At 34.8% G+C, this 14,360-nt stretch overlaps 1 protein-coding gene across 1 annotated transcript in view; it reads left to right on the forward strand.

Annotated features, from left to right (window-relative positions):
- The window catches only part of LOC6037174 (homeodomain-interacting protein kinase 2), a 195,795-nt gene that overhangs the window by 15,799 nt on the left and 165,636 nt on the right, over positions 1-14,360 (forward strand). The window contains 1 exon segment of the mRNA XM_038260061.1: positions 11,093-11,524. Coding sequence (XP_038115989.1) covers positions 11,093-11,524 — 432 coding nt within the window.

A 14,360-nucleotide genomic window follows, 5' to 3' on the forward strand; every position in this document is an offset into this window, starting at 1 on the left:
TTTCAGAGATGGTCTCGCATGGTCCTTATTTTTAAAATTAAAAAAACTGAAAATATTTTGCTGAAATCAAACATTCGGTGGCTTTATCAAAAAATGTGTAAAGTGCTTTGCCGAAGACACTGAATCAAAAAATTCCTTCAAAATTTACAGATTTTCGAATATTTACATACTATTTTTGTATGGACAGCTGCCAAAATTGTATGGAGACTTGTATGGGTGAACCAATGACACAAAATAGCATATTTGGTCATAGGGAAGCCCCTTACAAAGTTTGAGCCAAATAAAAAAAAATACAAATAAAATCACTTTCCGGTTTTGGTAGAGAATTCCGTAGTATTGCTCAAGTGACAGTTCACGTCAAGTAAGAGGGGGATAGACTGCTTGTTCACAAACGCAGATTCGCCCTATTGAACTGTTACAGCAAAATTGCTTCTTCCGTCAGGTTTTTTTTAATTTTTTTTTTTTATAAATATTTGTCTAAAAATTATTAATATTAATTCAGGGTGGCCACTCAAGTCGGGAAATCGGGAAAAAGTCGGGAATTAATGATTTTTTTTTTGTCAAAAAGTCGGGAAAAGTAAGAAATTTCAAGCATCCTTGCTTGAAAATTAATTTTAGCTCTTGAATAGTTTTGTAATATTTTGTACAATTTTCAATTCTCAATTCTGCTTTAGTAACTAACTTTAAATTTAAGATTCTTTTCACTATTTCAATATATTTGAGCATCGAAAAGCTGTTTAAGGCATTCAAAATATTGAAAAATATTATTTTCAGAATATTTTTTATGAATCATATGATCTCTATTAATTTCTGTTTCTCAACAAGAGGTAAAGTTAATTAAAAACTAAACAAAAATAGAGCCTAATGCCCAGCTTAGAGCTATGATTCTATTTTATTTTGTCACATAGATTGAATATTGAAAAACAGATTGCAACTTGAGTTTGGCAATGGTTTTTTTTTGTAAATATTTTTGATTGTTTAAATTAATTCAATAAGTAATTCCAAATATTTTATTTCCAAATGTTGCCCTCGAACTTTTTGGTGTGTATGGGTAAATTATCTTCTAGAGATAAAGCTTGATTTTTTTGAATTTTTTTCTTAAAATAAGTGGGAAAAATAGGAAATAAATTTTAAATTCAGTCATCTTTAACTTTTTGCCATTTCCATTTGAAACGAAGTATTCAAAACTATACGTTTGCGAATTTAAAAAATAAAATGAAAGTTATAAGTATTGTTGAACTTTCGATTTTTTTTCAAGGACTAATTGTTTGTGTTTCTACTCTGAATAATAATAATGAATTTTCATTTTTGATGTCTTTTTTTATTTGTTGTTCAGTTTTTATGTTTATGAAAATTGCCAATAGTTGGAATTTTTTTTAAATCAATTTAGATTTTTTTTTCGGTGGTTGATATTGACTTTTATTATAGAGAGTTTTTTGTTTGAAATCATTCTTTAGATAAGAAATGCCTATTTGAGTTTTCTGGAAAAGTCTGGAAAAAGTCGGAAATTTGAAAATGGGAATTTAGTGGTCACCCTGTTAATATTCACTAAACACTGTTCAAAATAAGTGAAATCGTCGAATCGTACAAAAATATTAATTGGCATGTTGGAATTTTATTATTTATTTTCGTAAAAATGTTTGAACCTATCGCAGACTAAGTTTATATTTAAAATTTAATTTTTGCTTCAGAAATGAAAAATATATAAAATATATTTCTCTACACGGTTTAAACTTTTGTGTTTTACGCCCGTGGACAATTTCCATACAAATAAAATCTTTTTTGTATGGAGCGTTTACTATCCACTTTTTTTCCACACACTTAAAAAAACACACATGTGGTGTATGACACAGATGTGGTGTATGTAATTCCCAGGAATTACATAGAAAATTGTGTAATTTTACCGGGTGGGGATGGCAACCCTATCCCGACCAAAGCAAACTGACAGCAGTCGACGGTTGTCAAATGAGAGCCCACAACAAAAGCACTAGCTGTCAAATGTTAGTACATAACAAATCAATGTTTGGATTTTTGATTTTTAAATTGTGTTGGTGATGGCAAATTCTATCACATTTTTGAAGATTCCATCCCAATTTTGGCTGAAAATTCATATCGAAAAAGGTGATTTTTCTGTTATCCTTTTTTTGCTTTTTTTTTTCTTTTGGTCGATCAAACAGTCCGTCCGTACACTAAGAATTGGCATTACACAGTTTTCAGTTTGATTTTACACATTTGCATGGGACTTTTGAGTTCAAACAGAACAACCCACCTCGTGTTACCGTAGCAGTATGTACTATACTGATTCTCAGTGTTTGTTATCTGAACATTCGAGATGGCGGCTTCTTCGCTACCCCTGAATTTTATCTGCAAGCTTATTTCTGGATCCATATGACAAAAGGGCGAATAAGCGTTTTGATAGCTGAAATTATTTGCAAAATATATTCTGCATAAAAATGCTTATGAGCCCTTTTCAAATGCTGCTCCAGATTTGACGTATTCAAATACGTACAATCAAATTTTCGAACTTTTCCAACTATCGATTTTCGATTTTTCAATAATCAAGTCTAGACTGCAATGCAGTCTTTTTTACCGATTCCCACCCTTTTGTCAATGACACCCCGTTTAACGGTATTCAAAATGTAGGGTGCTCACTATTCCTATCATTCTAGAATGCCGAAATGACCTTTTTTTTCTTCTAAAAATAACAGAATCGGAAAGTACATTGAACTGAAAAGGTTGGCTGAAAAGTTCAAATAAATGCTATAAAATTGAACTTTTCAGCACTTGTTTTGAAAAGTAATAGTTTTCAATATTATTTTGATATGAACACATTAAATGAACACTTGACTTTGACCTTCCAACTCTTGGCAAAACATGATTTTTTCAGCACCTTTCGTATTTATCCGACTCGGTAAACCTCGTTGTATAAATGTATTTGTTAGAAAGACTTGCTTCATGGCAACATCCGGGATTGTCTTTTGACTTTTACAGTTAATAATAATGGTTTCGCCAACGTTTCCAGGTGTGAAATTTATCCTAATTAAACAAAATTAATTCTAGCTCAAATCAGGAATTTTTCTGGTACTTTTGTACCCGACCCTCTCCGATTTCAATGAAACTTTGTAGACATGTTATCCTAGGTAAGGTATTTAAATATTGTTGTATTTTGTAATTTAAAAATTTACTGTATCTCGAAGCCGTTGCGTCGTATCAAAAAGTGGTCAAAGACAAACTTGTAGGATATTGGACGGGCTTTTGAAAAAAAATACACTGAAACAAAAATACACGCCACATCTATGAGATTTTTTGATTTTTAAGTCTAAAACTTAAATTTAAAGGTGATGTCACGATTTTTTTCGTTCAAATTTTCTGAGGAAATAGCCTAAAATATAATCAAAAGACTGACGAAAAATGCAGGATGGTATGTCTCTCCTAAAAAAATACAAAAATCATTTACTAAAACAGTTTTTTTGAAAAGTGGTCTAAACGTGAATTTTTTTGAAAACCCGGTAGTGGGAATCAATTCTCCAGACAATTTTACATAAAAGTCTCCATATTGACCATTGTCCTATGTCCAATCCTTGGGAAGATACAGCGGTTTTAAAAATGAAAATGTTGAAAAAACGGGTTTTTGGTGGTTTTTGACAATTTCTATATGACAGACTTGGTTTTTCAGTCTCGTAAATATTTTTACCGGAAAGCTCGTCCAATTTCCCATAAGTTTGTCTTTGACAGCATTTCAATTGGATGTAAGGGCTTACAGATATAAGCTTAATTACATTGCTAATAACTGAAAATAGAATATTTTTTCAGTGTGGTAGAAACCAGGATAGTAAATTTGATTACTTAAATATAAAAACGATATAAATCAAAAAGATGTCCAAGGCAAACTTATGGGGAATCGAACAATCTTTCCGGTAAAAATATTTACGAGACTGAAAAACCAAGTCTGTCATATAGAAATTGCCAAAAACCACAAAAAAAAAAAACGTTTTTTCAACATTTTCATTTTTAAAACCGCTGTATCTTCCCACGGATAGGACATAGGACAATGGTCAATATGGAGACTTTTATGTAAAATTGTCTGGAGAATCGATTCCCACTACCGGTTTTCAAAAAAATTTACGTTTAGACCACTTAAAAAATAACAGTTTTAGTAAATGATTTTTGTATTTTTTTAGGAGAGACATACCATCCTGCATTTTTCGTCAGTCTTTTGATTATATTTTAGGCAATTTCCTCAAAAATTTTGAACGAAAAAAAATCGTGACTTCACCTTTAAATTTATGTTTTATACTTAAAAATCAAAAAATCTCATAGATGTGGCGTGTATTTTTGTTTCAGTGTATTTTTTTCAGAAAGCCCGTCCAATTTCCTACAAGTTTGTCTTTGAGCACTTTTTGATACGACGCAACGGCTTCTAGATATAGTAATTTTTAAATTACAAAATACAAAAATATTTAAATACCTTACGCCCTTCTCAAATGTTGTTTTCGAGTACTATTGGCTCCATATACACAAAAATGGCTTGTATAGGCCTAGGATAACATGTCTACAAAGTTTCATTGAAATCGGAGAGGGTCGGGTACAAAAGTACCAGAAAAATCCTGATTTGAGCTGGAATTGCTCCTAACCTATTTATAGCTGAACAAAAACATTTCTAATCTGTGACCAAAAGATTACTCAGTGTACAAAAATCAATATGTGCATTGAACAAACTTTACGGGGAACTATAATCAACCAAACTCAAATCTCGCTGCAAAATAACTGTTCAAACTAGGCGCAGATAAACCGTTCGTAAATAGTCCTTCGCCATCGAACAGTGTAGTGTCCTCAACTTCCCCGCCCCCCCCCCCCTCCGTAAAACTCCCGGATGCGTGTAGGCGTGGCCGCAAATGAAAACGTCGCACTTCCGGTCCAGTTACGACGACTATTCCGGTCGGCAACCAACACCACCAACAGCAGCAGAGTTGACCTCGGCTGAGCGCCATTACGAGCAACAATTTGGCGAATCCCGCGATCATCATCTCAACCACCGACCAACAACCGGTAGACTCGGTGAAGGTTATCCCGTGCCGAAACTAGGGGAGATTTGTGCCCTGTCATCACCGCCGCCGTCGTCGTCGCAGTTTTTGGAGGATCGTAAACAGCAACGGCAACAACTTGCCAGAGTGGTTAGCTATCAAGGTAAAGAATCTGCGCTGTTCCGGTTCTTGAGTTTTGTCTTGGCTTATTCTATGCTGTTGTTTAGTTGTTGTTGTTTTCGAGGAAGTTGCGCTGAGAATTCGCAGGTGCTTGTTTTATAGTTTTGTCGTTTCTCTCTTTTGTTATTTTTTTGTGTGGTTCTTGGTCGTGCGTTTAAGTTTTTGGAAGCCGGCTTCGGCGGTGGTTTTGTGTTATTATAGGTTTTCCATTCACCTAATTTGCACCGAGTAAGGTTGTGTTTTGATTTGTTTCTTTATTACGAGTTTTGTTTTAGCTTTGTATTGTGAATTACTGCGAATAATTGTCGATCTTCAATATTATTTATATCTCGGGTTTGTTTTCAAAAGATTGCCAATTTTTAAAGATGTTATTTTTTAATCGATTCTCGTTCAATTTACGAATTATCGACATCAGACATGCAGACATGAAACCATTTCAAACGTCCTAATGTAAAATAGTTAATTTCGTCAAAATTTGCATCATACTTTTTTTTTTAATAAGGCCGTTGCAAATATTTTTTGAAGTTTGTGTCCCTCGACTCTGACCAAAGTCGTGGGGGTCATTAGTTTCCAAAATATCTAAGTATTGACGAAAACTTTATTTTTTGCGAAAAATATTTTGTTTTTTGCGGTGCTGTACATTGGAATTTCATAAAAATGCAAAACATTTTTAAACAAGCCCCAACATTCTAAATATGATTATCAATGCAGAAAAATGCATTTTAGATTGTTTTCAGTTGATTAGACTTCTATTTTCATGAAAATTTTGAAGTTTTTGAAAAAATATTTTTTTTGCCCCCTGATTTTTCAGATCAATTTTGAGGGGGGGGGGGGCAACATAAACTTTGAAAAATATTTGCAACGGCCTAAGTTATAAAACGTCAAAATTATACTTAAATTGAAAATTGTAAAGATAATAAAAATAAAGGATTTCCATATTACATGTATATATTATTATAAGGGTTAGTGAAATTTCACGATTGCGCGGACAGCGTGAAATTCGCGATTTTTTCTGTGAAATCCCGTGAAATTTTATGTTTGTGTGAAAATGTAACGATTTTTCTCAAAATAATTATTCAAACTCAGAAAGGAATAAAAATAATCTTATGAACTACTGTAGAATTGGGTCCTAAAATGAAGCTTAGATTGCTGATATTATTGTTTACAGCGATGAAGCTTATTTTTCTGAGTACAGAGCAGTTCTCTACGGAATCGGTCTTTTTTCTTTAATTTTAATTTTTGTATTTTTTAATCCGGCTGAAACTTTTTTGGTGCCTTCGGTATGCCCAAAGAAGTCATTTTGCATCATTAGTTTGTCCATATAATTTTCCATACAAATTTGGCAGCTGTCCATACAAAAATGATATGTGAAAATTCAAAAATCTGTATCTTTTGAAGGAATTTTTTGATCGATTTGAAGTCTTTGGCAAAGTTGTAGGTATGGATATGGACTACACTGAAAAAAAATGATACACGGTAAAAAATTTTGATCTCTTTTTATTTTACTTTTTGTTACTAAAACTTGATTTGAAAAAAAAACACTATTTTTTTATTTTTTTATTTTTTGATATGTTTTAGAGGACATCAAATGCCAACTTTTCAGAAATTTCCAGAATGGGCAAAAAATCTTTGACCGAGTTATGATTTTTTGAATCAATACAAATTTTTCAAAAAATCGAAATATTGGTCGCAAAAATGTTTCAACTTCATTTTTCGATGTAAAATCAAATTTGCAATCAAAAAGTACTTTAGTAAATTTTTGATAAAGTGCACCGTTTCCAAGTTATAACCATTTTTAGGTAACTTTTTTGAAAATAGTCGCAGTTTTTCATTTTTTAAAAATAGTGCCCATGTTTGCCCACCATTGAAAAAAATATGTTGTAAAGCTGAGAAAATTCTCTATATTTTGCTTTTTCGGACTTTGTTGATACGACCCTTAGTTGCTGAGATATGCCATGCAAAGGTTAAAAAACAGGAAAATTGATGTTTTCTAAGTCTCACCCAAACAACCCTCCATTTTCTAATGTCGATATCTCAGCAACTATAGGTTCGATTTACAATGTTAAAACATGAAACATTCGTGAAATTTTCCGGTCTTTTCGAAAAAAATATTTTCAAAAAATTTAAATCAAGACTAACATTTCAAATGGGCGTAATATTGAATGTTTGGTCCGAAAAGTCGGCATTTTATGTCCTCTAAAACATATCAAAAAAATAAAAAAAAATAAAAATAGTGTATTTTGCAAATCAAGTTTTAGTGACAAAAAGTTAAATTAAAAATCACCAAATTTTTTTTTACCGCGTATCATTTTTTTCAGTGTAGTCCATATCCACACCTACAACTTTGCCGAAGACACCAAATCGATCAAAAAAATCCTTCAAAAGATACAGATTTTTGAATTTTCATACATCATTTTTGTATGGCCAGCTGCCAAATTTGTATGGAAAATTATATGGACAAACTAATGATGCAAAATGGCTTCTTTGGGCATACCGAAGGCACCAAAAAAGTTTCAGCCGGATTAAAAAATACAAAAAAAAATCGAAATACCGAAATCTCAGAGAATTGCTCTACAATGACCCTTTGTACGACCACGAAGAGTTTAAAATGGATTTTTAAATCAATTTGGAAAAAATAACCTCGCGGGCTTCCTTGACAGAAAAGTTCCTACTTGACAGCACGTTCCAAGGGGACCATAGTTGATCCATCGAAAAAATGTTGCCTTGTCAATATTTTTTTTGCATTTAAATGAAAAAAAAATGATCAAAAATGATTTTTAATCGTGTTTTTTGCCGTTGTAAAAATTGGCATAGGGCTTTAGTGCCCAGTTAAGCGAGTGAATACCCTGGTTTAATTACTAATATAGGATTAGTGATTTCGCGGACGGCGTGAATTCGTGAAATTTATCAATTTTCTCAAATCATTTTTTTAAATAACAACTTAATAAATATTTTTTCCAAAAGACTACTCAAATAAATTTTATTAGTTTTCAAGAAATTAATTCAAAATAAAATGAAGAGTATTGTTTATCTTTAGAATCACATTTTAAAAACATATTGGTAATTCTCTACCAACTCACACGAAATCGGGAAAAGTTTTCCCGATCCCACTTTGATTTGCGTGAAACTTTGTCCTAAGGGGTAACTTTTGTCCCTGGTCACGAATCCGAGGTCCGTTTTTTGATATCTCGTGACGGAGGGGCGGTACGACCCCTTCCATTTTTGAACATGCGAAAAAAGAGGTGTTTTTCAATAATTTGCAGCCTGAAACGGTGATGAGATAGAAATTTGGTGTCAAAGGGACTTTTATGTAAAATTAGACGCCCGATTTGATGGCGTACTCAGAATTCCGAAAAACGTATTTTCATCGAAAAAAAAAAAACACTAAAAAGTTTAAAAAATTCTCCCATTTTCCGTTACTCGATTGTAAAATTTTTTGGCACATGTCATTTTATGAGAAATTTAATGTAATTTTTTGCAGGGTTATTTTTTAGAGTGTAACAATGTTCTACAAAGTTGTAGAGCAGACAATTACAAAAATTTTGATATATAGACATAAGGGCTTTGTTTATAAACATCACGAGTTATCGCGATTTTTAGTGTTTTTTCGATGAAAAATACGTTTTTTCGGAATTCGGAGTACGCCATCAAATCGGGCGTCTAATTTTACATAAAAATTTCTTTGACACCAAATTTCTATCTCTTCACCGTTTTAGGCTGTAATTTTTGGAAAAACACCTAATTTTTCGCATGTTCAAAAATGGAAGGGGTCGTACCGCCCCTCCGTCACGAGATATCAAAAAACGGACCTCGGATTCGTGACCAGCGACAAAAGTTACCCCTTAGGACAAAGTTTCACGCAAATCGAAGAGGGGTCGGGGCAACTGCTATGTGAGTTGGCGGAGATTTAATCATTGGAAGTGAGCAAGCTGGTTTTTTCCCAAAAGTATTGCAAATCGGATGAAACTAGGACCATATCCTTAACCTACCAAACATATGAAACATGGGACAATTTTTTTTTCAAAATTTCAAAATCTGGTCCTTTTACTACTTTTTTTCTTGCCTTGATTTTGAAATTTTGAAAATATTTCCATTCGAGAGATGGTAAATTTCACATGGATTTTATCTTTAAACATTGAAAATTTGGCCAAATGTTGCTTATAATAATGTTTTTTTTTGTAGAGTTTAGTTTTAATATTTTGAAAAGTAATGTTTTTTTTTTCAAAAGTAATATCTTTACAAAAAAAACTAACTTAATCCACTTATGTGGTTGGGGCCTTCCTCACTCATTACCAACAACGGCTGTACACAAATTTCATCTATTTTTTAGATCCAGAATAAAAAAGTGCATAAATACCCCTTAAGTGGCCATATCTCGAGACAGTGTTGCCAGATCGTCAATGTTTTGGACTCGTTGGAAAGGTCTTTTGATAACCTTACCAACGATGGGTCGGATAATGGACCGGTATATAGTTTACATACATTTAAGTGAGATCAGGATATATGTGAAAACACATTTTTATACATAACTTTCAAACTTCTTATCGAAACTTCAATCTGTATAAAACTCGATCTATGGGACCCTAAACCAAGTCGAATGCAACAGGTTCGGGTCAAATTGGTTCAGCCAGTGCCGAGAAACATGAGCTCGTTTGTTGGTCACATACATACATACACACACATATATATACTGTTGGTTCACATCCAAGGTAGCGTCCTTCAGAAAAGTTACTACGGAAATGTTGTCCATATTTCTTTCAAAATTAGCCTTTAGACGGGCTTCGATTTAAAAAATCGCCAAAAATACATTTTCAACCAATTTTTGATGTTTAAAAAGCATTGGAAAGAAGAACTCTTAAAACTTTAGAAAATGTATGGGTTGGAAGCTTCGCTTGTTTTGTGTGACTTTGCCAATGCTTTTAAAAATGTATTTTTTGTAGGGGTCAACTTTGGCTGTGTTTTTTTTACTAACATTTCATATATTTTAAGTAAAAAGAAGTGTACAGTAATTTTTCTAGTGTTCCAAACTATGCCTCTAAACATTTTTAAACAATTTTAATGATACTGGTTTTATTCTAGAGTAATAATGTAAAAAAAGCAAAAAAAAAAAATGAAAAAGTGACTGTAAAAACATGAAAAAATTAGATAGGCAAAACGTAATGATAGGAGGTGGTAGAATAAGGCAAATACTACCAAAAACAAACATAAACTAAACAAGATAAATGCAAATTAAAATATTAAAAATGAAACAAGAAAAACATGAAACAGGAGAAGTAAAGTTTTTCGTAGAACAAAAGTTGCTTAAAGTGACCTCCTAGAAAAGGGGAAAAAAATCGAAAAAAAATTGGTCAGTAGAGGGTTAATACCAGTTTTGGAAATTTTGCGCATTGTTAAAAGAGTTAATCAAATACATATTTTTGTAGGGGATATCTTATAATGGATTTAGTAACGTTTTTAACGTAAAGACAATAAATACAAAATGTGGTCATAATTAACAGTGGTGCCAATTAGGCAAAGGTTGAAAGAGTACGAGTTGATTCAGAAGGCCCACATTAGGGAAATTTCTTAATTTCATCGACTATGACGGAAATCGACCACATTTCCCGATGAATAACTGATGCGGATTTTGGAGATGATTTTCGAAGTGCTCATTATTATTTTCAGGTAGCTTTTTTTTATTAAACGACTCTCTGCTTAATTGCAGGGTTCCATCGTTTCCGTCGATAAATTACTTTTTTTTGCTGTTAAGTTGCTTTTTTCTCTTTTCTCGTGTCTCGCACGCCAACCGGATGCGCGTCGCAAACCTGTCATTTCTTTGACCCTCAGCCGAGCCTGCCTAATTAATGTTTATTTGTATTTTCTCGTTCCTCTCTCCCTCTGTCGCGCAGATCTCCAGTATTCCGGTAGCCAGACTTCCCCCACTGGGCGGCACCAATTGTCTACTGCGTCGTCGTCGTACGGGCAGCCTCAGATCAAGCTTGAAAGTGTGTCCTCGCCAACCCGAGCGTTCCGACGCCAGAACGAACCGGAGCGATTAGAACCCGCGGACGAGGTTGAGCTGCCTCCGCCACCTCCACCTCCGCCAGCAGTCGTCCGATCGAGTGCGGTTGTCCCAGACGGTGGCCGGCATCCATCCGTCATCTACGAAACGTCGTCGTCGCGCTATGATGGTGAATTGAGTTCTCTCAGACAGAACCAGCAGCAGCACCATCATCAGCAGCAGCTACCGAACAACGGTACTCTGCAGCAGCAAGAAATTGAATATCTCCAGAAGGGAGCAGCATCAGCAGTAACTGCAGCAAAGCGCAAGCGAGATACAGGTAATTAAAGCTTAGAATATAGATAAATTCATAGGATTTGAATGGTAGAAGGGCTTCTTATTGATTGTCCTTTGCTGCCACAATAGCACGTTCCACAATGCCACCTCACGCGACACCTCGCCAAAGTTGGCCAACGTTCGTCTTTTCGGTTAAGGTGACTTGTTGTAACTCACCTCGGCAGGCACAAACCTTTTCCATAAGTTTCGAACCTCCATATCCATGAACACTGAACAGGTAACCTTTAAAAGCCAGATAAGCCGCTCACCGTTGGTTGAAACGGGCGCTGAGAAGGGAGGGCGAAAAAAAGAGACACGCGTGCAATCCCCGACCAGGCCCAAAAAGGGGCATAAAGATAAAGATTTCATTTGACAGCAGCAGCAGTGGCGTCGTCGGCTTGCAAAATGGCAACCGCCAGTAAAAAGAAAACGAGGTCATCGCACCATCATCGAAACCACAACCGCACAAACAGCTGAGAGCGGGTTTTAGAAAATATCGCCGCAGACAGATTACCGACGACGACGACGACGAGGGCCACTAATGTGAGCTACTACTAGAGATTTGCATTAGGCCGACCGACCCTCCCGCGCAACTGCGAGTAGTGCGGTTTGCGATTCATTGGCTGCAAATGCGAATTTAGAGTGGATAGTTGGCTCAGCAGGGTGAAAACCCGGTTTCTGCCTTGCAAGCAAAAGGTTCAGGGATCGAATCCCGGTCGATCCACTTGAAGTTTGGAATTAGAAATTGTACTTTCAGTACGAACAGAAACGAAAAGAATCAGGTGGGATTCGAATTCGCACCTTTGATGATCTGGAACGCTAAACCGTCGTTCACAGCAAAAAATCTGATGGTAAATGTACATCACCTTCGTCTAAAAAGACACTAATTATCAGCGCTGAAGCTCAATCTGAGATCTTCAACAAACAATAAAATATTAAATTAAAACTCACCTTAAACAACAATGAAATTGATAGATTTGCTAGTAAAGCGCACGATTGGTTGTTTCCTAATATGGAAATCCCACAGCACAGGTTCAAAAGGCCAAAGACTATGCAAAAAACGGGTTTCCATAAAAATGGTCCTCAAACATCCGAATTTCTTAACTAAGCTCACTTGGCAGCTATTCCGGATATTTTATAAATGTTCCACACACGGATAACTGATGAATTTTCCACTGTACGGGTCAATTAAGCCTCATTTTCCACATTTTTTCACTGCAAAAAATTGAAACCAGAAAAAAAATTGACATTTGCACGTACAGTCAAAGTTCTGACACAGTGCCCGTGCGCGTACTTTGATTAAAAACACGGTGTTTTTAAGTCTTAGAAGAACAAGAGCAGCACCCGTGCCGTGCCGATGCACCTCTGCAATTATTACACGCTGCATGTACAATTTTTGTAAACACAACAAAATTGCAACCGACGGGATTCAAACCCAGCACAAACAGTACGGACTGGCGCCTTTGCCCGCTCGGCCATCAGACCGATGAAAATTGGAATGGATAAACGCATATATCCCTGGTAACATTTTAGGTTTTAAGTAGGCCATAAAAGCCTATTGAGGCCGTATGAGGGTTTCCAGAACCATGATAAAACCTGTAAGTTTAAAAATGTTACTAGGGATGAGCTTGACATTTCGGTTAAGTAGGTTTCCCATACTGATAGGCTACATATTTTAGGGTGTAATATTACATAGAATTTCATAAAATAATGCAAAAAATATTTTACACCGAGACCTTTTACACGCAGCTGGATTACTACTGTTTTTGCTGTGTTGCTTGAAGACATTAAAAGTCTGGAGAAACCATCTGAAACTTGCTCCTATGTCCAATGCAGTGGTCTTCAGCCGGCTAAACCTCGCGAGCCATTTTGGCAATTTGCCGTAGTATCGCGGGCCGCATGTGGATCACAAATAATAATGATTGAAAGATGAAAATTTGTATTACTTTTAAAGATGAATTTTCATAAAATTACTTTATGCACGACTTTTTCTTGTAATTTTCAAATGTTATTAAATGTTTTTTGACCTCAGCGAACCGTACTACTGACCAGTTCAGACAATATCAGACACAGTTCAGCTAAGTTCAGACTACGCTATCATTGCAGAATTGCGTTTAACACCTCATTCTATAAATAAACATTATTTATTTGGCTTTATCTTTCCACAGCCGGCTGTCTACGATTAAACCATTTCATTAACAATATCCTACTAACAAATGTTCAGTACTTGTGGGGTGTAAGGGGTAAACCAGCTGCCCTAGTAGCAACCTGCGCTAACTAACATTCCTGTCCCTTAAAATCGAGATCTACAAACTGACATGGCGGGCGCCGTTGGTGGCCAATGATTGTTACTTATTCGCAACTGACGAAAATTTCAGCAATCATGGTGTTTTATCTTTACATGCTGTTGATAAGGGAAACATCACTAGATCGTTGAAGCCTATGATCGGTCGTGCTGGAAGGATATTACGGTTCAGTTCAGTAACGGAGGGGCTCATACTCTTAATCATTTTCCTACTCTTAACAATGATTTTTCTTTTAATTTTAATGATTTTTGAAATGAACACTTCACAATACAATAGGTTTTTTTTTTGTGTTGTGCAGTGTTGTATTTCGAACAATAAGTTTTTATTTGTTAAACAAGATTGATATTTTTTTCTAAATCATTAAGACTTGGATGAATGAAAACAAAATAGATGATTATTTCTAGAATTGTTTTTGAATAGGTACTATAAACATATGAGACCAAGCTTATAGGACCTTTCAAAAAAAAATCTAAGTTTATCTTTATTAAGGGGCTACATACAGGTAGAAAATCACAAAATTTCATATTACAGAAA

Source organism: Culex quinquefasciatus, chromosome 3, assembly GCF_015732765.1.
Source record: "Culex quinquefasciatus strain JHB chromosome 3, VPISU_Cqui_1.0_pri_paternal, whole genome shotgun sequence".
NCBI lineage: Eukaryota > Metazoa > Arthropoda > Insecta > Diptera > Culicidae > Culex > Culex quinquefasciatus.